Source organism: Falco peregrinus, chromosome 11, assembly GCF_023634155.1.
Source record: "Falco peregrinus isolate bFalPer1 chromosome 11, bFalPer1.pri, whole genome shotgun sequence".
NCBI lineage: Eukaryota > Metazoa > Chordata > Aves > Falconiformes > Falconidae > Falco > Falco peregrinus.
The window spans coordinates 24,658,769-24,682,573 of NC_073731.1; the positions used below are offsets into that span (position 1 = coordinate 24,658,769).

The window sequence follows — 23,805 nt, forward strand, 5'->3', positions numbered from 1 at the left end:
GAAAAATGTACTATTAAAATGCAATTCAGAAGTGATAAAAACTGCAAGTGGAGCAGCCGGCTCGCAGCACCTTCGATGTATTCTCTGGGACACTGGGGCCACATTAATTTTTGTGTGTGTACGATGTCCATCCCATGTGCAAATTAGCATTACAAGTACCATAATCTGTCATGTGAGAGTGTCCTTTCCCATGAGTATACACATGATACTGTAGCTTTGTATAATTTAAAAGTCTGCTAACTCAGTGTTTTTCTTTCGCTAACTTTACATGACATCTGTTTGTGGTACTTGATAGAATAAATTGATATAGCTGGCAAGATTCTGAAATAGTTTCTTTTTATGAAGTGGAAAGAAAGGAAGTTAATTTAAGAAAACAAATGTTCAAGCAGCTGCTGATAGATCAGTTAGTCCAAATAAATAATTTTCCGAATCTGTATCAGCTGAGAGAGAAAGAAAGGTATTTTGATGCCTGTCTTTATCAAACACTTGTTTAACTGTCTAACTCCTCTAGGGACTCTGGATTCTGAAAAGCTTTCAACTAGGAAAGGTTTTAATTAACTACACCTGTTGTCATGGCAGTTAAAATGATGTTTTAAACTTCTGAAGCACATTTTTCTAATTTTAATGTATAATATTTTTTCCTGCAATTGTAGAATAAAGAATGCATGTTGCTTTTTCAGAATACCAGCAATAGCAAGCTTAATTCACAAGGTTTTACCCCATACTAAAAGGTACTTTTTTGCTCTCATAACTCTCTTGAAAACTGAAATAGGTGGAACAAATACATCGTTACAGGGTCTCTTGTGGATCCTTTATATATAAGATGTTTTTCACCTTCCTCCATATGGTTTACTATGGAACCTACCCAGAAAACCTGTCGCTGTCCATGAGAGTTAGGGACATGCATCTGAAAACCTCTTCCATGCCCAAAGCAGGCAGCTGGAGCTTCACTGTTCAGTGGCAGTACACAAGCAGGGAGTCCACCATCAGTACGACCAAAAGCAAAATAAAAGGCTCCAAAAGATTGCTAATTAGGACATAATTATAACTTCAGAGTAAAGTACACAATTTGTGTATTCAGAAGAAATCACTTCTTTGATTTGTGGTCTGCCAATATAGGAAAGTCGACAGTACTCTTTGTGTAAGTTTCTATTCTGCTAAAAGAGAGTATGGTTTATTTAGCTTTGATTAGCAAATATCAAAGGATGCATACCTAGTTTAAGGTACAGGGGCGTTCTTTATTGTGCAAATTTGCCTTGGGTTATGCTTGTACTGCCGGCATGCTTGAAAAGTTTCCATCCTGATGGAACGATCAGGTTGAGGTTGTACGTTTGGGGCTTATGTGATCTGTAAAGTGGATGCAAAGTTCTCTAGGAAGGAGCAATGTCCTTATGTGTGGGGCCACCTGAGGCTTGAAGTGTCGGCGTGCAGATCCCAGCAAACTGAACCCTGCTCGTTCTTCACATCACACCAACTGGTAGTGCAAATACAGCCAAGGTAATAGTCTAGTAATGCAAGTGGACCCAGTTATATCTTCTTACAGAAAATCTTCATTTTATCCTGTTGAAACTCTGTATCTTTTTGCTCCAAATTTAATTTAAAAGCAGCTGTAGGAGAAATTGCAGAAATCCTCTCACAGTACCAAGGGGGAGCATTAAGAAGGCCGTGGAAAATAACAGGAACATGTTTCCATGTCAGGAACATGTGTCCATGTCACCTCCTGTTGCATTGATACCTACGATTTACATCAATCCTGTGGCATTTAGAGTAGAGCATAACTGATATTAAAATATTGCTGAATTTCAGATTTCTGCCGTTTTCTTCGTATCATAAAAATGAGAAGTATGACCCATCAATTCACCGGTCAGGCAAATATGGCCAAGAAGCTTATGGAATTAAACACTTCCGAGAAGTACAGCCTAAGAAGTGGGTAACAGACAAGGTAAGTCGCTGCAAAAATTAAAGAACGGTTTAGTTTTTTTAAATTGTTATTGTGTTAGAACTAAGTGAATTTGGGCCTGATCCAGAGATCATGGAATCCAATGGGAATCTTTCTAGCATGTTATAAAATCACGTACTTAGAGCTGATGTGATGTCAGATTTCCTCGACTCTCTTTCTGGTAAGTTCAGTTTAAGGAAATTCAATACCTCTCCCACCTTACAAGGTAAGGATTTAAAAGCCTGCTGAAGTACAGCTTTGGTTATATAAGTTTTGCAAAGTTCTATCTGTATTGCCCTTTCTGATTTAAGAGAGATCTCATATTTACTCTTGCACATTAAGATAAACCTTCAGAAAATTATGGCAAAGCCTGATTACAACCAACAAAGAATTTTACTGCTTACATTCTTTGGAAAAATTCTAAAAAGTGAATAGCTGTTTTTATTTCAAGATAGTTTCATTAAACTGCCTGCTTTGTCAGGAGCATCTCATATATTTCTGGTTTTGTAGTGCTACAAGAGGTAATTTTCCTCAGAACATGTTCTAACATGAGTTTGTGTAATGTTTGCATTACTTCTATTTCCATTAAGTATCATAATCATATTAAGATTTCCCAGTACAAGGAAGATAATGGACTTGGTAGAGAGTGAAGCACAGAGTCACGAAGATAGTTAAGGGAATGGAGCATCTTTTGTAGCAGGAGAGGCTGAGAGAACTGGAACCCTTGAGTCTGGATAAGAGAAGGCTCAGGGGACATGGTAGCAACGTATATAAACACCTGATAGGAGGGAATGAAGAAGGAGTCAGACTCCTCTGAGATTCAGTAGTGTGACAGGACAAGAGGCAATAGACATAAACTGAAATGTGTGAAATTTGAAATTCCATCTGAATGTGAGAAAACACTCTTTTCTTTTTGCTGTGAGGGTGACAGAACACTGGCACAGGTTACCCAAAGAGACTGTGGGCTCTACATCCTTAGAGGTTTTCAAACCTCAAGCGGACATGGACCTGAGCAACCTAGTCCAGCTGAGTACGGGTGCTGGACTAGATGATCTCAAGAGGTCTATTCCAACCTAAACAATTCTGGGATTTTGTGAAATATCATTACTTATTTCCCTGAAGGTAACTTAACCTTTCTAATATATAACAAGGTCCAAGAAGTCTTAGTTTGAGAAGTAATATTTTTTACAAGAACTCTTTCTCAAAACTTTAAGCTTTACAAGTGAGCTCAGAGTAAAATTTTGGTATTTTAACATACATTAATTTAATCTTATTGCAAATACAGGCACAAAGTTCAACATTCAGACAAAAAGATCTGAATTTGTCTTTCAAAAGCAATGAGTGGAGGATGCGAGTGGCTGCATAAGTATGATATATAAAAAAAATTTAAAAGTTCTTATTGGTGGTACTCATCTTGTCCTGTAGTCCTTAGTAGTTCTTGTTCAGGCTCGGATGATGGCATCAAACAATGTAAAGATATTTATATTGTATATCATATTGCACATATATAGTATTAAATAAATTATGTGCTTAGCTGAAACAACTAAACTCACTTGTGATCTTGGATAGATTTCAACCTAAGTCTCTGGAGGTGAATAGCTGTATACATTAACCCAACATGACATACAGCCTTCCAACCCCAATTCTAAATCAATATGAAGCTTCAATTAGGAGCCGCTTACCCAAACAGAGAGATAAGTGTAGAAAAGAGCTATTTATGACCTACCTGCTGCTTTAATGGGTCATTATTATCAGAAAAAAACCACAACAAAAAACCAAGCCAAAAAAACTCCACCTCCTCACTATATTTTTATGAAAAGGGTCCTATAGGCAGGTGTGAGGTCATACTTTCATAACTATTAAATTTGAAAGAACTCTCTGTCACTTTCTTATTTCTAAACTGTATTAAAACTATATATCTGTGCTATGAACAAAATTATCCTGTTCAATGAATCACAAGGCTAAAGGGCATGTATCGAAATACTACCAAAAAAATTTCCAATTTTTGCTTAACACTTGGTCTGCTAAACATAGCCCTCCTTTGAGTTTCCCGTGAGATGATATTTTAGTGGATGCAACTTCTCTTACCACCTGAATAACTGATAACCCTGCCAGGATGTATATTCAGCTTCTGACAGTGTGTACTAGAGAAGTTTCTTTTATCATTGTTGGTAAGACAAACTACTGTGTAAGTTCTTCCAAGGAGTCAGTTCCATGGTCAGTGGATCAGTGACCCCACTCTGTTGCTGAGGTATTATTTAATATTGGCTGATATTAGCTGGCTTTTTTTAAAGCTATGTATAAAAAATTTTCCCTGTGTATGTTCATGAGCATGTCCTATGGTTGTATTTTCATGTGTTTAGAAGTATGCATTTTAATTCAAGTCACAAAAAGATTAGTATGTAAATTATATAATTACTTTAGAAGCAAAATGAACAACAATGAAAAATATTGCCGTGTTATATTTCTTCTGGAAAATGAAAGGGTATTAGCATAGACTTCCTCTAAACATAATAATTACCATATCTATGTGAGGAAAAGTGAATAGTTCTTCTTTTCATCTAATTATAATCAGAAAAATTTTATCTCATTCCATTTATGTTTCAAAGAAGTTTCTGAGTTAAGGGGAAAACTATTGTATTCTAATTCTTCATTAAAAATAAACAAGAAGTGGAAATACTATACCTCTAGCAAAACTAAATCTAGTTAGCTTACCCAGTTGTAAATCACTACAAAAATAAAAATGCTTACATATTTTAAGTTTAGTATCATATGTCTAAATACCTTGGAATGCCTTTGACAGGATTTATGTGAGACCTATCAATAAAAAAAAACTTACCAGTCAGTATGAATTTAACGTACAATGATAGGTTCCAGTGTAGCTGGGCAGTCAAGGCATCAAATACACCAACTATAATCTTTCAGTTGTCAAAACACTCACATATGTTTGTATTTACTGAGGCAGAAATGATAGCTTACAGCCTTTAATCGGTATTGGAATTAGTTTGCATATGCATTTTAGAAAACTGACTTTAATGACAGCATTTAATGTTTTCTTATTTGCAAAATTCAGTAAGTGACATTTTAAGATGTTCCTTCCTGATAGATTCTTCCCTCTGATGCCTTATTATAGGTGAATTACAGTACGACTGCATCACTGTTTCATTATTTGCACAGGCATTTTGGCCCTAAACAGAATTTTATTATCTACAAAGCATAAAAATACCCAGTACTGCAAAGAATTAATTTGGAGAACCTAAGCATATTGCACAGAACATAAAGTTGACCTTTACCGTCTACAGCTTTTGGAATGGAGTGGGATGTGGAACACATCATAGATTTAATGTGGCACAACGCTGTCTGCAGAAACTTGGGTGGGACTGTGACTGCCTGCCCATTGCACCCGATGATTGAATCTGCTGTCACCAGCATCCTGATAATAATGAACATTCAGCTTAACGACCGTGATTATGATTATCATAATTGATGTGCAAGTGCAGTGTGTGGGGATCATTACAGCTGAACTGTACAGCAGAGAAACATGCCTTAGTTATGGATAATTTTACTTTCATGCATTGATTGGGATAAAATATGCCTTTCAAGTTCAACAGGCCAGCTTGATATAATTTTAGGAAGATTTCTACATGTATGAATTGATTATTACGAGCTTCCTGCAAAACAGTCATTCTATTCTAGCTGTTTGTTTTGAATTGTTCCATTCCATTAATAACGGGAAATAATTAAATAGTTAGATGTTGTCAAGTGGAAATCACTTATAGAGTACTGCCAGCATTAATCAAGTATCAAATTCAAATATTTCTGATTGGCATGGCCTCGCCTAGGCTAGGAAAAATAGCCCTTGTAATTCACCACCGATGCAATTCTGGTTTTGGTGGAGTAGCTGTAGTCACCACTACTGGCATTTTCACACTGTATTGCATAGCCATTAGAGCCAGCAATAGTTGTTCCTTATATACATTATATCACTTCCATCTTTGTCACCAGAGGCAGAGAATAACAGGCTCATCTTCAGCCAGTGTAGATAAAGGCACCATCGACAGCTTCAGTTGATTTTGTTGGACAGGGATTGCCTTCAGCTGAAGTTGCAGAAGTATTTAATTAAATCATAACATGTATAACAGATAAACAACGTGTGTACCTTTTTAAGCCAGAGTTTATACAAAGAACGTTATGATGTAAGTATAATGCAAAATATAAAGTTTCATTGATTTACACTAGGTGTAAATCTGGCTTTTTGTCCAAGAACTGGCAGAAATTTCTGATCTGGCATAAGAGAGATAACAGACTGTGGAAAAAATTCTTGGTCTTTGACTTGCTTTCTACAACAAAGAAGATCGTAAGGATCAAATCTCTGTGACTGTCTCAACTGCATAATGCCTCTCACATGACTTTGCTAACTTTGGACTTTCTGTGATGAAAAAGAGAGTCCCCCCTGTGTGTCCAAGGATGGTATGCTGTTTTATAGAGTCTGTGGCCTCTGAAAATTCAATAGCCTCGGTGGTTTTCATTGTTGCTCACATTATGGCCCAAGTGGACTCACGTAATCAGGTAGGGCTCTAATAACCAGATATGTGGGAAGAGGTCCACAAGGAGAACCTCATATGGCCTGAAAATGTCAGTGCCTTAGAAAGTGAGTGTGACTTTTCTTCATGGCCATGGCCAACCCATTTTCTTCTGCATTCTTCTAAGACCACTGTGTCCTGCAGTTCCACAGCAAAAAGTTACCTTTTAATAGTATTAATGTGAGGGAAAAATAGGGCAGGGAGGGGAGAAATGATTTCTGTTTGAAAATTAGTTTCAACCCTTGTAGGACCGACAGCATACTCACAGCGATCATGTCTCTAGTGGATCATGTCATTATGTGGCAGAATTGTTTGATACACTATTCATGCTTTTCCATGCCTGAATATACTGAAATTTATTCGAATTTTACCTTAACTTCATTTTTCCTAGCCTTGCAGTGACTGGACTTGGGATAGGTATGATGTATGTGTGAAGCTTTAAACTTTTTCTCTCTCTGATTGGGACTCTAGGACTTTTTAAAAAAGGATTTTGCTTCTTTTCATTCAAATTAGGAAAAAAAGATTAAACAAGCATGTTTTCTTATACAGTGTGATATTAGGCAATGAACCTGCATCTGTACTATCAACTTTATGACATGTTTTAAAGCTTTCAAGGCCATATTTACTTGTGTGCCTTGTGACAGGAGTCATTAATATACAAGGAGAAGAGCTAGCACGTATTTTGAGTACCAGGTTCTTAGCTCCCCAATCCAACTGCAATGTGTTTTCCTAGGCAATGCAGAGCTGGCATAATGAGGCAGCCAGAAGTGACTCTGTTGTAGGGGAATTATTAGATGATCTGTAAGAGTTTGCTTGTTACACTACTGGTTTCCTCATGAGCCATGTCAGGGATAATAAAGGTTGTTGCCAAAGTGTGCTGCACTCCAGCAATCCCCGGCCGATGACATGGCTCCTGTGTGATTATTACTGCTGGTATGACTTGATGTATCTATTCAGACGCTCCAAATGGACCCTTAGTTTGAGTTATCCACTATCTGTTTCCAAGGTAAGACTGCTTTCTGTCACTTTTCTTCCTATCCTGAGTCCTGCAACAAACCAAATAATTGAAACCCAAGGATCTGGTCCTACAGCACTACATCCTATACTATTAATGGAAAGCCTGTCCTTTGTAGCATATATTTTCTGCACTCAGAACACTCATTGTGAGTCAAAAGACTGCTGTGTCTTCATGTGAAGATCAGCTTGAGTAATTCCCTGCCTCCACTTAAGGCAATTCCCACAGCAACATTACACTTAAGAACTGTGAGCTCCTTGGAGCCCAGGTGTTTGGCTACCTGGTTAGATAGTACAAAAAAAGAGCAGTGTTTTTCAACATTAATATCATAAAGCAGCTTAATAAGCAAATGGTCTCTGAAACTGGGTAACAAGACATGGCTTAAAGTCACTTTTGCAACTTTTACTTCTGAATTTTATACTTTTTTTTTTTTTTTATTAAATTGTCGTGGTTTAACCCTGGCTAGCAACCAAGCACCACGCAGCCGTTCACTCACTCCCCCTCACCCAGAGGGGTGCGGCGGAGAATCAGAAAGGATGTAAATGCAAAATTCGAGGGTTGAGATAAGAACAATTTAATAAGTAAAGCAAAAGTCACGCATGCTAGCAAAGCGAAATAAGGAATTAATTCACTACTTCCCATGGGCAGGCAGGTGTTCAGCCATCTCCAGGGAAGCAGGGCTCCATCACGCATAATGGTTACTCAAGAAGACAAATGCTATAAAGCCGAATGTCCCCCCCTTCCTTCTTCTTCCCCCAGTTTATATACTGAGCATGGCATTTTATGGTATGGAATATCCCTCTGGCCAGTTCGGGTCAGCTGTCCTGGCTGTGTCCCCTCCCAGTTTCCAGTGTCCCTCCAGCCTGCTCACTGGTAGGGCCCAAGAAACCAAAGAGCCCTTGACAGTATAAGCACTACTTAGCAAGGACTGAAAACATCAGTGTGTTACCAACATTATTCTCCCACCAAACCCAAAACACAGCACTGCACCAGCAACTAAGAAGAAAATTAACTCTATCCCAGCTGAAACCAGGACATAAATGTCATAACATACTGTTGAGAAGGAAATATATTAAAAAATGCAGGAGAAATGTATTTAAAAAGGCAGACGTTACCTCTCATTCACAGTACTAGAATGATATATCTCTCATTGTAAGATGCACCCATTCAGTCTTCCAGGAAAGTAAATGACACTTTCAGCTTTTGACAGTTGACATAATGATCTTTCCAGATTCCTTACGGAATGACTGTATTGTATTTACAGAAATACGTTTTGTTGTGAAGATTGCTGTCAGTGCTCCCACTGGAAAAGTTCTTGAACTGTAGATTGTTTCCTTTGAGAAAATCCTTAAGGTCACCACTGCTGGGCTGCCTTTGAAAAATGCTACTATTGATATATGCAATGCTGATGATTATGAACTATCAGGAATCTTTCAAATTATTTTCTTAGATGTAGAAGGAAGGTAAACGCTGTGAAGCAAGGTAAAACATACAAAATGTATCCCTGGCTTTAAGTGCAGAAAAGTCTGTGGGTAACTGGAAGGCTGAAAAGCAAGGCTGAAAAAACTTTCTGGTGAAGGTTACTGGTGAGTTACGGGTCTGATTTTGAAAGAATGCTACAAAGTAGTGACTGGGAAGAGTCAAACCATTCAGTTATTTGCATAAGAAAAGATACTGTCATGACTTGTCTAATCAAATCCATTCTAGTGGTTATTTGTAAGGGTTTGTCGGCAGCTAGTTGAATATCTTATAAAACGTGATTTTCAGTTCTGTAATTTCTCAACGGGAAAATGCAGTCCCTTGATGATGATCCAAGGCTTTGAAGAATAAATTGATTCGAAAGAGAAAATTAGATGGTACTTATTATACTGTCTAACTAGCAATCCTGTGTCATTTGTCTGTTGGATGATAAATGTCTTGCTTTGCCTACCTTCCTCATTTAATAATGTAACTTGTATGCTAGTGGCATACAAGAAAATCTTGCTTTTTAGTAAGAGCTAACTTTAACCAATATTTCTTTGAGGGAGATACATGCATGTTTTAACGTTCTAAATAATTCCCATTGTACACATTGCTTAAACATTTTAAAGCCTCATGTTTAATCACAAGCACTTTAGAAATAAACTATCTTGACCAATTCCTTTAGCACATGCTTAGAGTACATTACAGTAACTTGTGGCACAGCTTTTAATGAAAAAAAAAAATAAAAAAAACCCAGCTGAGCAGGAAACAGTAGAGTTTGAAGTTATACCTAATTTGTTTTGTTTATATTGGGTTTAGGTTTTCACTGTTTGGAAATTATTTTGTTGGAATGGAAAATTCTTGCACTAAACTGGGAAGTGCTTGGCCTTGCCTTTTGATGATGGTTTTGGATGGGCTGTTCAGCATTCTTGGAATTGATTTGTTTATAAATCTGCCAAACATAATGTATTTCAGCCCAATTCAGTTTGCCATAATATTAAATTAAAAAGGCTATATTTTGAAGTCACTTAAAATTCTTTATGGAACATATCTGCAAAAGCAAACTACTTATTATTTGATAGTACTCACCTAGACCATGTTTGTGCTGGTTAAATAGAGTTGAAATGAAAGTAACAGAAAGCTTTTCACCATCCTCTAAGAAATATGTGGTCCATATAACAGTTGAAAAATGCAGGTATAAGAACTGATCCTCAGTGCCTAGCATAACTGAGATATATCCATTGAGCTAGGCTAATCTGTGTCAGGTAAGGATCTGGCTCATAGTGCGTATAATCAATATGTAGATAAATGTTATTTAGAAACAATGTTCTAGGAAAAATGGTGTTACCCATTTTCACAGAAAAATAGACATTTTTAAATCTCATGTTTTAATACACGTTGCCGGTCTCTTCTTGCGACCGATACGCTTAAGACTACAGAATGCTACATCTTAAAATAATGCCTGAATGACATGTTACACTGACCCATTACAGTTGAACAGTTCTATAATTTGTAGTGCTATTAATACCTATAGCTGTTCTGGATGGATTCTAAGAGGTTATGCCAGGTATCTGCTCAAGCTGAGAGAAACGCTGCAAGTTTTTGTTGTTTCGATGATCTCTCCAGAAAGCAAAAGTAGATTATTCTCTGAGCAGTAGGAATTCAGTGCAGTAAAGTGGATTTTAGAGTAATCTACATTCCCTGAATAGGAAAAATTACAGTAAAAGATAGCTTTGTGCACTTATGTGGAGTGAATGAGAGACTGTAAGTAATACAGACTGCTTGTTCTCTTAATGGCTTGATGTGAGCAGCTACTGCTTCTTTCTTTAAAATTTATATCATGAATCAACTCTGAACTCAACTACTCCATTTTAAATAGTACTATGATATTCACTTTGCAATACACTTCAGTGTTTATTCATTTAATGCAATGAACGAGTTGGTTTCAACATGCCCTTTATAAACTCAGGTTAAAAGGATGTTCCACCATGATAGAGATAAGAAACTATATTCTTTCTTCTCTTACAGTTTTTGTTGATCTCAGCATAAAATATGTAGGGAAACTGAAAGGCATATCCACATAAGGAGTTATTTATGAGTAGGTGTATTACCATGTGTTAATATTCTAGAATGAGAGTTATGGAATTATTCAGGAATAACCTTTCCACTTCAAATTCAGACTTCACTTCCATTTAAATAACCTTACAAGCTTTGAGTTAATGTACATAGGTAATAACACCTAAAGTAAAGGGGATAAGATATAAGGGCTGTGATGCACACAGTATCTGTTTCACAACTGTATTGGTTTTGTTTTCCATAATGAGACTGTTGGAGTAGGAATTTACATTTTGACTGCGATAATAGGAACCGATAATATTCCCAGCCAGCAGCTTTGAGACAGTTAGGATCTCTCACCTGTAGTTGTATAAAGGAATGACAGCCTAAGTGGTAAGTGCTGATCATTAGCAACTGAATAACCCTCTTTTTAAAGTATAACTTGTTAGATATCAGAGTCTCAGACATGGGGGGTGGGGGGAAGAAAAAGAAAAAGAGAAACTATACAAACATTGCATATTAACTGACTTTGTACACTAATGCGAAGCTGCTTGATTGAGCAGTGTAGTGTCAACCATGTCTTTCTTCTAATGCTAAAAGTAATGCACATAGACAGAGTGACAATCAGAGTACAGCCTCCCATCAGCTGTAATTAATCTTTTAGTTAACAGAGACTAGAAAAGCTTCTCATCAGCCTCTTCTGAAGTCTGAGGCACCCTGTTTTTTGATGTTTGCATTCTGAGTAAAATTGTCCCCACCAGTTCTAACAAATTGAAACACCAGGCTAATTATGGCAGCTAATGAAGTGTGTGGAATGGTCACAGCTTGTCGTGAAACTGTTCCTTCAGCTCAGATTAGAGTTTCATCAATCACTTTTTTAAACTGATCCAGAATTGCTTCTGCCCAGTGCTTGGCATTTTTAATGCTGTTTCTGTAATTGGTTTTTTCCCCAAAGCTTAGGCTATTTTTTGAAATATTACATTCTCAGGACAGGACTTACAAACTCCAGTTTATAAAAAAACATTTCATTATCGCCTCTATCAGCTGATCAAGTGCTAGAAAGCCAATAAAAGAAGCAGAAATATAAAATTTGATATATTGCTTTTAATCCAGCTAAAGGTAGCAATAAAGCATATACACATATATGTATATGAATCATTATTACTGTGGGCTGGATGTATACTGCAATCTCATGAGACATGGTTTGTGGGCTGGATGGTTCAAATCCCACTGAAGGACCTAAATGAAATGAATGAGTTGGTCTTAGCTTATTTCCTAGTGGATTGTGGTCCTCCATATATCACTCAAAGAGTTTGGCATGATTTGTAGTTTTTGCAGATGCCCAAGCCTTTGGCAGGAGGAAGACCAAAATGTGTTGCTGTTTAAAGAATTTCCACACTGCAGGTCAAATCCAAAGTCCTTAAGAGAAGTATGGAAAAGTTTACAGTATAACTTATATTGCTGTCAATGAATAAATTAGCATATAAAGCATTGTAAAAATTCCCAGTTCCTGTTCATTTATAAGATATAATAGTACTCAGCTATACATTGAAAGTTCTGCATAGACATTAAAGACATAGATGTTAAAGGAAGTCTAAGGCTAAACTCTTTCCTCAACATGGACAACTGAGTGTAGAATTTCGTTTGGATGTTATCCAGCTGAAAAATGAAATAAACTTTTGCTTATGTACTGCCATAGAATATGTTTGCACAAGCTGTTACGTTTAGTATATATAACTGGTATTCATATCAGAACCAAGACTGCATGATTTTAGGTTTTGAAGTGTTCAACAATCTGCTGCTTAAATTTGTGCTAATACAAGTAATCCGTTTCATTTTTCTGAACACTGTTGAATCTGAAACAATGTCTGGCTATAAATATCAGCTGTTCTGCTCCCCCAGAGTTTCTTAATCAGCAACGGTTTGACAGAACTAGCTTCATGTCAATGCCAAAACAAATCTGTGGCCCCCGAGTGACTAACCTGTGTTGTTGATGCTGTTCCTGAACTGTATCAAAGAACCGGTGGATATACACAGGGGGAAAAGTGCCACTGAAAGATGAAGAAAAACATGACACACAAAGAAGATGCTATCATATATGAATAAATACAGACAGGAAAAATAGCAATAGGTATTAGCCTAAAAGCTGTTGTTCCAGTTTTATCCATTAGTGAGAGTGTTTGTGGAGACTGGATAGGAGCTGAGTAGTTTTTCTGGTGTTAGCTGATCTCCAAAGCAGGCTGCCTGCAAAATGAGAAAGGCCTTTTCCTGTTCGATCATTTCAATCTCTTCTGAAGGCAGCACATATTTACAAAACAGAAAAGCTGATTTTCTCTTTAGCTTTCATCACTTTTAGGGCACATTGCTGACTCATGTTTAGCTCATCACCCACCAGGACCCCCAGGTTCTCTTCTGCAGAGCTACCACCCAGCCTGTCAGCCTCCAGCCTCCTCTGTTCCAGGGTTAATCTGTGCCAGGTGATTTTGTCCATTTTGTGAGGTTCTGTCAGGCCATTCCTCTAGCCTGTCTACACCACTCTGATAGCCCTCAACTGTATTGGTGGCACCCTTAGTTTGGTGTTGTCCATGGTCTTGATGGGAGTGCATTCCATCGCCACCTCCCAGGCCACTGATGAAGGTATTATACAAAACAGGTCCCCAGATAGCACCTGAGGAAATACATTTGTACCCAGGTTCCAGTTAGCATACAAATCATTCATTGCTACCCTTTGAACCTGATACTCCAGACATCTATTAGTCTGCACATCTAGGCTATAATTTACCAACTTGGCTAAAAAGATTCTCTGGGAGATTGTATTGAAAGCATTGCCAAAGCTCAGCCAGCATCCACTGTTCTCCTTTGATCTGCGTATCTAGTCGTTTCATCACAGAAAGCAATCAGGTTTGAAACCATCATCCAGAACAATGTCAAACCAAATGAAATCTAACTGAAGTACTAGTTTTGCTACATATGCCTAATACAATGCAATCAATGTGCTTTTATTTATTTATTTATTTATCAATTCTAAATAATTGCATCTTTTTTTTTAAACAGATACAAGTTAACCTGATAAAGATAACAAATATTTTTGGGATTTCAACTCAGTTTTTCCTTCTTGTGTCCTAGTGGCATGATTTTAGCAAGTTAGGCATAGATGCAACTTGATCTTGGCAGGGTAAACATTTTCTGGCTTTAGTCCAGCAGGTTAAAAGTGGTTCTGAGTTTGTCTTGGCAGTCCACACTTGGCAGCAGCTTCTTTTCAGCTGGAAAGAGAATGTGGTGGTTGAACAGATTAGACAACGAAAGGAGCAGTTTATAAATGGTGTAAGTCAAGATACTTATCCCTAAGTACATTATTTCCTAATACAAGTCCTGTTGCTAGCAGAGTGTGGGTGATGGACAGGCCAAGGAGTTGGTTTAAAAATATGAGTGCCATGATAAAAATGTCATTTACTTTTGCATCAGATGCTTTTGGGGCTCTTTATATTTTTCTGTACGCAGGAATGTATTGTTAGGCAGAGCTCCACCTCAGATTTAATAACTTCATAAAAGTTTTTTTAAAAAAAACACAAAACTATGTATTACTCACCAGTGTTTCACACTTGAAGATGTTATTTATATGTCTTAATTAAATTAAGTAGAACATCTACTATCTTCTTCAAAAATATTTTCTTAAAATACCCTGCAAGAAGTAGACATTTGCATGACAATAGCAAATAAACACCTCTTGGGATTCTGAACACCTACTGAACTATTTCAACTGCACATTTGTTTTTTAGCTCAGATTCAGTAAAGTTCAAGGGTATCCAAGTATGAAATAGCTTGTGGAGAAATTCACATTGGTTTCTTAATTTAATTTACTTGTAAAAAAAAGGCTACATTAGTTGAAAAAATAGAATATTATCTTTGGAAATTTTGGTTTAAATACAGACATTCAGAACAGAATTTGGGTAACGTTGTTTCATAACACTGACTGAAGTATGGTACAGCATGCACTGTAACTTTATGTGTGGCAAACTATACTTTTAATACTGATACTGGCTCTGAATATGTCTAAAAGTACCTGAGAAGTGTACTAAAGGTGATTTGTTCTTCTTCAGTGGATTAGCTTTATACACGTAAATAGATTCATCATCTGAACAGTTATTTATAAAGGAGAATATATTTCTTTTTAAAGCATTACAAAGCTAGTACATGTTTGGGAGGGAGGACCAGACAGTGTCTGGCTTGCAAGATCATCAATAAATGGAATAAATGGACTTAGAGGGTACAGCTGGGAATTCTGCCCTTCTTCCCCTTGGGCAACCACAACGACTGCAGGGTACTAAGCAAATGTAACAAATGCAAATTTGAACCACAAATCTTCATTGCTGGTTATATTACACATGACAAAAAAGACAGGCTAGTTTCAGAGCCCAGGTTAATTTTAGAGGGGCCATACTTACGGGAAAAGGTAATTCACTGGACCAAATCCTTCCCCTTTTTTCCTTTGTCCTTCCTTGCATGAAACTTCCATCAAAGCCAAGAGACTATTTGCCTTTGCTTGTGAGGAAGCACTGAAAGAGTTGACACATTTGTAATCCTTAATGAACACAGCTATTGCAAAATATCTGATTTGTTTAGAAATATTTGTACTCTCCTTGTACAATGGTTTAAACTATTGTGTTTTCAAAAGCATCTTTATTTCCTGTCATGTCATAGCTTAATTTGTGCAGTTTTGGAAGGTTGCAGTGAAATACGCTTTTGTTCCATTCTCCAAACTGCTTCTAACCATGCAGGAGCAGAAATAGGCTCTTTTCAAAGCTAGAAGACATCTTCTCTCACCATGCACGGATGAGGACAAGAAGTTTTAGAGCTTGACTTGTGTTAGCCAGTTATCTCCGCTTATCTCCAAAGAACAGATTGACTTAGCAGCTGAACTAAGAAAGCAAACTTCATTGAGCACGGATTTGTAGCAGAATGCTTCCTTCTCAGGATTTTAGGGAAAGGGAGGAATAGAGTTATCATTTCCATGTTGGGCTGTCACAGAGGAGCACACACTGCTGTGCTGCTTGCACTGGACATGCCATGCAGGAAGTATCTAAACCTGTGTGATTATCAGGTCAGTGGTTTTTCAAATTCATGAACCATAATTAGAAATCTTTCATAATTTCTAGCAAGCACTCTTTGGGTTTGGTTGCCTCATTTATAATCCAAAAGATTAAATGTGTAAGAGTCAGTGATAGTTAGAAATCTCCATGAAAATTTAAGTGTAATAATACTGAAATGTTTGTTACATAAATTAAATTGCAATTAATGTTTTCTCTTTCTGTTTGGAAGATAGGATATTAAAATCGTGTTGTTAGACTTCCTACTGTGAACATAATTTCCTGATTTTTTTTTTTACAACACATTATCATAATGTCAATAGAAGACTAAAACTAACAAGTAGAAAAAACTTGCCTGATGTAAGCATAACACAGTAGGTTATAAAGTTTCCTTTTATGATGACTATACAATACCATTTTATTTTAAGATCTAATAGCAAGTTGATTCAAAGGGTAAGGCTTGCACTTAACGAAGTCATTAAAGCAAGTAGAAAATTGCCTTCTACCATAGCCACCCAGTCTTTTTAAATCAAAGAGTTTTATTGTTGTTGGTGATGTTTGCATTTGCAGGAGGTAATTAGGGAATGACTTAGACATCACACCCAGAGTCCTCAAGCTTGTCAAGAAGAACCATAAACTTCACTTGCCAAAAGAAAAAAAAAAAAAAAAAAAAGCAAGCAGCCAGTTTAGGTGGCAAATTGCAGAGAACAGAAGGGAACAGGGTCATCAAATTTTAGGTCAGTCTGACCACCGCTGTGCTGATCCACAATATGGAGCAGCTCATAAAGTCTTCGTGGAAGTGCAGGTTTTTTCAATGCACTTACTCAAAAGAGCAAAATTTAGAGGTTTTAGAATTGGTAGCAGTAGCAGACAGTTAAAGGAGGAGATAGCTGATGGCTCCTTGTCCTTGTCCTCCGCATTGCACTGGCAAGCTGGATGGGGAAAGGTGTCATTGTACCCACTTCGTCACAGCAGTGGTCACTGTCCTGTCGCTCAGGAGCTGCGATTAGGCATGCTTTTCCCTGGAAGTCAATACCTCCTCCTGACACAATGAGATCCAGCCCCTAAGGCACGAGCCAGGCTTTTGTTATTATCTCTTATTTGAAGGGGCTAGTTGACCCAATTGGTAAACACATTAGCTTTTCAATTTTATAGCCTGAAGTCATAGAAGACCTATTCCTCGGTTTTGGATATTTCTCCACGGCGGAAAGCAAAATCGGCAGTCTGTGCCCACCAGCCACAAAAACGGAGTTATGCCAAACAACTGTGTCCTGAACTTTATGGCTAATTAGCTGCTGAAGCTGTGCCCAAGAAATAGGTTCTTTTGCCCATGGGAAGAAGTGTGTAGCCATTATTAATGTCCCAGCTCATATCCCTCCATAGGTCTTACGAGCAAACCTGCTTAAAGAGACTAAATGTACAACAGGGAATTAAAAATTGAGGTACCCCTTTCACTGAGTGAAATATTGTAAACTTGTTTCACTGGGGCCAGGATTGGTGTCAATGTACTTTGTGTGAAAAGTGCAATAGAAGCATTAGTATTTGACAGCCCTGGTTGAAATAAGTGAAATTAATGGAGCTCTTTTCATATACGACAAGGCCATGGCACCCCTTTCATGCTGCTTACAGACAGAGAAAAGTCAATACTTTTTTATTACTTGATGCTGACCTACATTCTGCACTACAAGTGCCAGGCCCACTAATTGGTTTCAGTTGTGAGAAAAGTTTGCCCCAAAGAAATACTGGAGCAGATAAATCAATCTTTTTTAGGGCAGCTTAGTGGGTTTTGAGCACTTGAAATGACATTTGTGTTGTATTGACAGAATGGATTGTTACACTCATTTTGTCATGTCAGAAGGCCCTGTACTAGTTGGAAGTACTGTTAACCAGTATTGATAAATTTGCTAAGAATAAGTTAGCTGGATCAACGTTTTACTGGTATAACAGCTTGCCATTTCTGGTTTGCTTCCTTGTTAGAGACCTCTGTGGCTATTAATAGGTCAGGAGGCTTGCTATGACAGCTCAATTTAAAACTCGAATTTTACTATTACGACCATTAGGATCATAAGGAATACTTAAATATGACCACTTAGTATTAAACAGAGGGGGTTGTGGACTATGGCTGTACAGCGCCACTTGGCAGTACTGCCTGGTTTTCCGATGAGGTGTGCAAATGAGGGGTGTCCCAGCTTTGTGGGGAAAGCAAGTGGTGGGCTTACCCTGCACTAGCAATGTAACTGCTGCGTGGACTGTTATGCAGAATTTGGCATTGCCTCCTCTAAAATCTTGATGTGTACCTGTGGATGTTGATTTCAGGCTAAAGAAAAGTGAGTTTTGTTCCCCATTTCGTTCAGCAGCATGAAGATAGTACTAGGATTCGAGCAGCTGTGCCCACTTTTCCTTCTGCCATTGATTTTTAACAGATGTTACCTACAGTAGTAGGTCTCTATAGGAGCAAAAAATAATTCCAGCACTACAAAAAAGTTTTTTTATGAGATACAGACCTTTTGTGGATTGGTTTAGTTTTTGCACAGCACATGGTGTCATGTGCTGACATTGTGCAATTATAGAGTGTCTTCAGTATTGTTAGATTGTCTCGGAAGAGGACTTTGCGCTCAGACAAATCTACATGCATTCAACCTAATGCAACTTTAATCTTCATTTATGCAACCAAACCTCTCTTTATGCAACAAAATGAAATTTTGTCATTATAGAGAAAGACTGCAAAGCTGTAAATTAGGTATCATAAGTGTATTGTTCCAAGTTTATCACATGCTTAACAGCTTCATAATTATTATGGACTTGATAGATTTGCTATAGGAAATTACCTGAAGTGTGTCTGCAGAAGCTGAGAATAAATGGTCATAATGGTACTTTCTGGCTGCTGTCGGCCTATTCTTGCTTTGGTCTGAAGCACCTGACTTTCTAAATCATTACGTTTCCAAGAAGATACTTAATTGTAATTCCTATCTCATTCCAAAGTGCATTTTAATATTACAGGAAATCGTACAATACTCTCAAAATTGAAAAGAAACAAAGTTAGTGCACATTTATCACTAGAACATGAGGGAATGCATTCTTGAAGGCCTTCAAGCTGATGCGTTGGTCCATGAGGTCTTGTTGGTTTGCCGTTGTTACCTGTACATCGTCTGTATTTATGTATGTCTGCCTATTCTGATGTAAAATCTCTTGAGAATTTGCTTTAATAATAGCATTCCAAAGATAAGCTGCGAGCATTTAGCAAGTCTAATCCACGACATCAGAGTGTGCTGATTGAGCCGAATCTTTGGTGGCTTTATGTCACCTTTGTTGACTTCATTGTTTAGAACTGATGAGCACACGTGACAGTCAAGTAGTCAAATATATCAAAAGGGTCCGTAGGTCTTGTTGAGCTCTGTCAGTTGAACTTGAGTCAATTATGATTTACCAGGGTGAAAGGAGTCAAAGCTTGACAAGGTTAAAAAGGAAGTGTTATATTAACTTTGTTTCGGAGTTTAAAAATAGGTCTTGGGCCTGAGAATTAGAGGTTTCTGGTGCTGAGAATTATACAGAATGATTGAAGAAAGCATTGTGGAAAAACTCCATAAAGCTCAGCTCCATGCTGCTCTGATCCTGAGACCGCAAAACTGTAGGGTCAGTCCCACCAATATGTGGGAGTTTGTATTTATAAGCGAATTCATTCCAGCTACCAGCAATGAGGGAATAACAGTGAAAAGAATTTTGAAGAAGCCTGTTTTTCTACACTCACAATTGTTGTTCTTGCAACTTCAAAAGGATTATTTACATACCTTCATACATCCTAGACTATGCAGCAATCAGCTTAAAATCAAGAAGATCCTGGCAGTCTACCAGAACCCACCAGCAGTGCATTGCAGTGCTTCACTGCACGATTTAACTTACATTTCACCATCAAATTAGGTAGATGTGAGAACCCAGCTTCCATTTCCTTTGCCTTTGTGGCACAGACACCCTTCAGTGCTGTGAGGTGCATCTTGCAAGGCCACGTGGTGTTTTCAGGCTGTACTTTCTCATACCTGATTAAAATCAAAGTCTTCAACTACAGAAATGCCTGGGGTTCTTTTCTCAAAAATATATTTATATTTTATATGCATACTGTGCGACATTTATCTGGTGCACATTCTAAACTTCTTTGATTAGCCTAACCGTAAAGGCAGCAACACTTTTATTTATCCATCAGGCTATGTGATGTTTCCTAAATGTGGTCAAACATAACTGCTGTCGTCATAATCGGAGCCAGTTGTTTAAATGCTCAGTTGTGAGTATCTAGTGAAATAGCTTTAAATAACAAGATAAACAGTACAGCTGCCAACCCAAAGTAATCTTACACCGAGGGGGCGTGTGGCACAGAAAATTTCCTCTTTGTCATTTTGATTTGAGTTTGAAGCTGGACCTGGGCTTAGTTCCAGCTCAAAAAACTGTTCACTTCAAAGGCTCCTAAATTGTCCCAAGGAGCTAATTTTGGCAGCCAATTGTTTTTGTTTGGCTAGGCATCCTAATAGCAAAAGCCGTCTGCTCCAGCAAATGAAGACTTCTTCAGTGCTCAGACTTCCTATTCCTGATTTTATCCTGATGTGTGTGGGGGGTACACTTTTACTGGTTTCCCTGTCTCACCCCAAGTTCACTGCTTTTTTTGTTAAACTGTACCTAACCGTCCTGCATGTAATACTTCCTATTTTCAAAATAAAGGATCCTGTCTTCTGCTCTGAATTACTGCTTAATCCTAAATTACAGCTGTATTATCTATTTGCTTTCTCGGCAACTAGAGCTGGGTTTTTTTCCATTCCCCTGAACAATATTAGCCTGGTGGATTTACTGAATAAAATACATGTAGCTTCACTTTCAAAGGGAACTATTTGCAGTTATGCTGGAGTTATAACAATATTTATTATAATAATTACATGGACAACTTTTCCTGCAGTAAGAAGGTGCTTGTGATGCCAAGTACACCATGAAAATTAAAAAAACTGTGCTGTTTTTAAAGTATAATAGGAAAATATGCAAATAAGCTTTCTTGGGTAAGAAATTGGGCAGTACAAGGCATAGAGAAACATTAAAAATTAAATCCTGTGAACAGTTAAGAATGGGGCAGTACTCACTTCCACACCACACAGAGAGTATGTCGTTTTGCGTCTGTATGTCTACCTTGCTATTTTAAGATTTACGCACCACAATGTTGGAGGAATCATAGCAAATAAATTGAAGTATGAGATGTAAGAAATGATGTGGTCACGGTCTGGCAATGCACACTGCAGAAGAAAGGCAGGCAGGCCATGGCAGTGTTTGCAAGAAGCTTACCAGAAGTTGTAGTTGTCCTGTTTATGAAGATTCAGCTAAACTATGGTCTGTGAAGTAGCTATATCTAAATTAGCCACGGAATGATAATTCTGCTTCATGTCATTTTTCAGAAAAAAAGTTTTCATTCTTTTCAAGAGAAAACAAAACTTTTCAAATTGTGAAGTGTGTTGAAAAGGTAAAAAATTTAGCTTTCATTCACCCAAGCACTTTCACAGAGCATCATGTTGATGATAGAAAACAGCAGAAAGTGTTCAGACCAACTTCTTTCGTCGAAGTTAATCAACACATCCTAGAAAGCTGGTAATTCGTCTGTGGCATGTTACTTTCTGAAAGGGAAAACAATTTTAATGCAAAACAAACATTTTGTATTGATGACACTATTCCCTGTATTTCTAGGGTCAAAGAAAATAATTTTATTAAGAATGCTTTAAAATCTTGATCTGAAACACCACAGACTTGCTCATTTAGCATGAGTGTTTATTAGTAAGTAGCTAAATCAAAATACTCTTTAGAATACTTAGATTATTTTACTTTCTTGTTTGTTGGCTGTATTTAGATTGTGCTCTCAGGTCACAGGTTGACTGACATTTCTCTCTTATTCAATTTAGCTTTGTAAGCATTTTCATTTTAAAAAAAATGAATGCACTTTTCCTGGAAAAAACATGTTCAGGAATCACCCTGCTTGTATTTTTTCTACCGGAACACCTAATAATTTTGTGGCTACTAATACTTATTGATATATATTCATTTTATTACCATTTCTCATGGAGCTGGTTTACTATCCATGTTTGAATGTTAACCAAGGTAGAAAAGTTAAAATATTGCAAGGATATTTTGCTGCCTTTAACCTACCTGGTTGCCAAGGAGGAGAATAAGATTTTGTATCCCATGATTTGCAAAAGACTATAAATTCATTTTTGGAGCAGGAAATATTTGCAGTGCCTATAGTCATTTAGAGTTTGAAATACATATTTGCTTGCAGTTAAATCAATCAGTCCTTGTGCTCTTCTTCAAAGTAATATACATATAATGAAAAAAATGTATGCCTCTATACACTATTTTGCATCATTTACATTCTAATTCATATGATGAAATGTAACTAGAAGACAATATTTAGAGCTCTAAAATACCTATTAAAAAAAACACTGAACCTGTAAAACTGTGAAAGCCAACTTAACACTTTTTTTGTCTCTCTTATTTCTTTAGGACTTTCGAACAGTGTTACCATCGATTGTTCTCTTCGAAAAGTTTGGGAAAACTTATTCCAGAACTGGTCAAATAGTGTAAACTAGACTGTATAAGACACCTGATAAGTAATCAATAAATGTATTTCAGCAAATGCACAGCAGTATGTTGATGGAGTGTCCCATAAAGTACTCTTTCTGTAAAGCAATGTATACTGTGTCTGAAGTAGTCTTAATTGGTTTTGCTTGATCTTTAAGCAATACAGCTTCCAAGATTTATATTATTTATTTTTTTAAAAAAAAAAATAATAAAAAATATTATCTTAGGAAAATGGTTTCTGAAATTGCTATATTTTCTGTAATGTAAATCCTTTAGGATACAGAACTAGAGTAATTAAGTAACAGACTTGGAATCATGTTTGTTTATTACAGATTTGTAAACGAGTTTAACACTTCAAAAAGAAAAAAAGTTTAAAAGTTACATCTACGTTGTTTTTTCTCACAACTATAAATGGATCTGGTTCATCATTGTTGTTCATCATTTTCAGTGTTAATATACATCCTTTTTGGATACTGATCCATCTCTTCAGAAGGACAGGATAGGCTCTTTACACGGAAGATACTATTTTATATACTTTTAGCACTTCCTTGGGTGACATAACATCAGCGTGGAAAAAAGAAAGTTCTAACAATATATACACCTTATTATTAGATCGTTTTTTCTATAGTCACTTGATTTCCTTTCTCAGTAGCTGTGTATTTACTCCTAGTGCCATGTTATGTGGGTACATAACCATGTCGTGCTTGGCAAAGAGGAACACATTTGATCACACAAAACTGGTATTGCTGTGTTCACTAGCACGCAATCCTGCAAAATATCGAGTATCTTCAAAGCCCATTAGCTTCAAAAGACAAACAATTCAGTGTCATGGGAAGACTTCAGCATTTCTTAAGAGCAAATTGTAAGCTAATTCTTAAAATCATGAGTGAATTTTTACAGGAGTTTTGTGCTGAATCTGCTAGGATACCATGTTTGCTTTTCACATCATTTGACTATATTTGAATCAAATGTATCTGTTCATCTGTTGCTCAATGGTAGGCTTTTTATTACTGAATTTTGTTATGTGATTCTTTTTTCCCCTACAAATATGCAGAAAACCTCCAT

The 23,805-nt window shown here is 37.1% G+C and overlaps 1 protein-coding gene across 4 annotated transcripts in view; it reads left to right on the forward strand.

The window, feature by feature from the left end:
- SPATA17 (spermatogenesis associated 17) overlaps window positions 1-22,931 on the forward strand; it is an 89,650-nt gene extending 66,719 nt beyond the window's left edge. For all 4 annotated transcript variants that reach the window (XM_055816167.1, XM_055816169.1, XM_055816170.1 and 1 more), the window contains 2 exons: window positions 1,807-1,942; window positions 22,663-22,931. In XM_055816167.1, coding sequence (XP_055672142.1) covers window positions 1,807-1,942; window positions 22,663-22,743 — 217 coding nt within the window. In that variant the 3' untranslated portion in view covers window positions 22,744-22,931. The remainder of the gene's footprint in view (window positions 1-1,806; window positions 1,943-22,662) is intronic.
- Window positions 22,932-23,805: the final 874 nt, after the last annotated feature.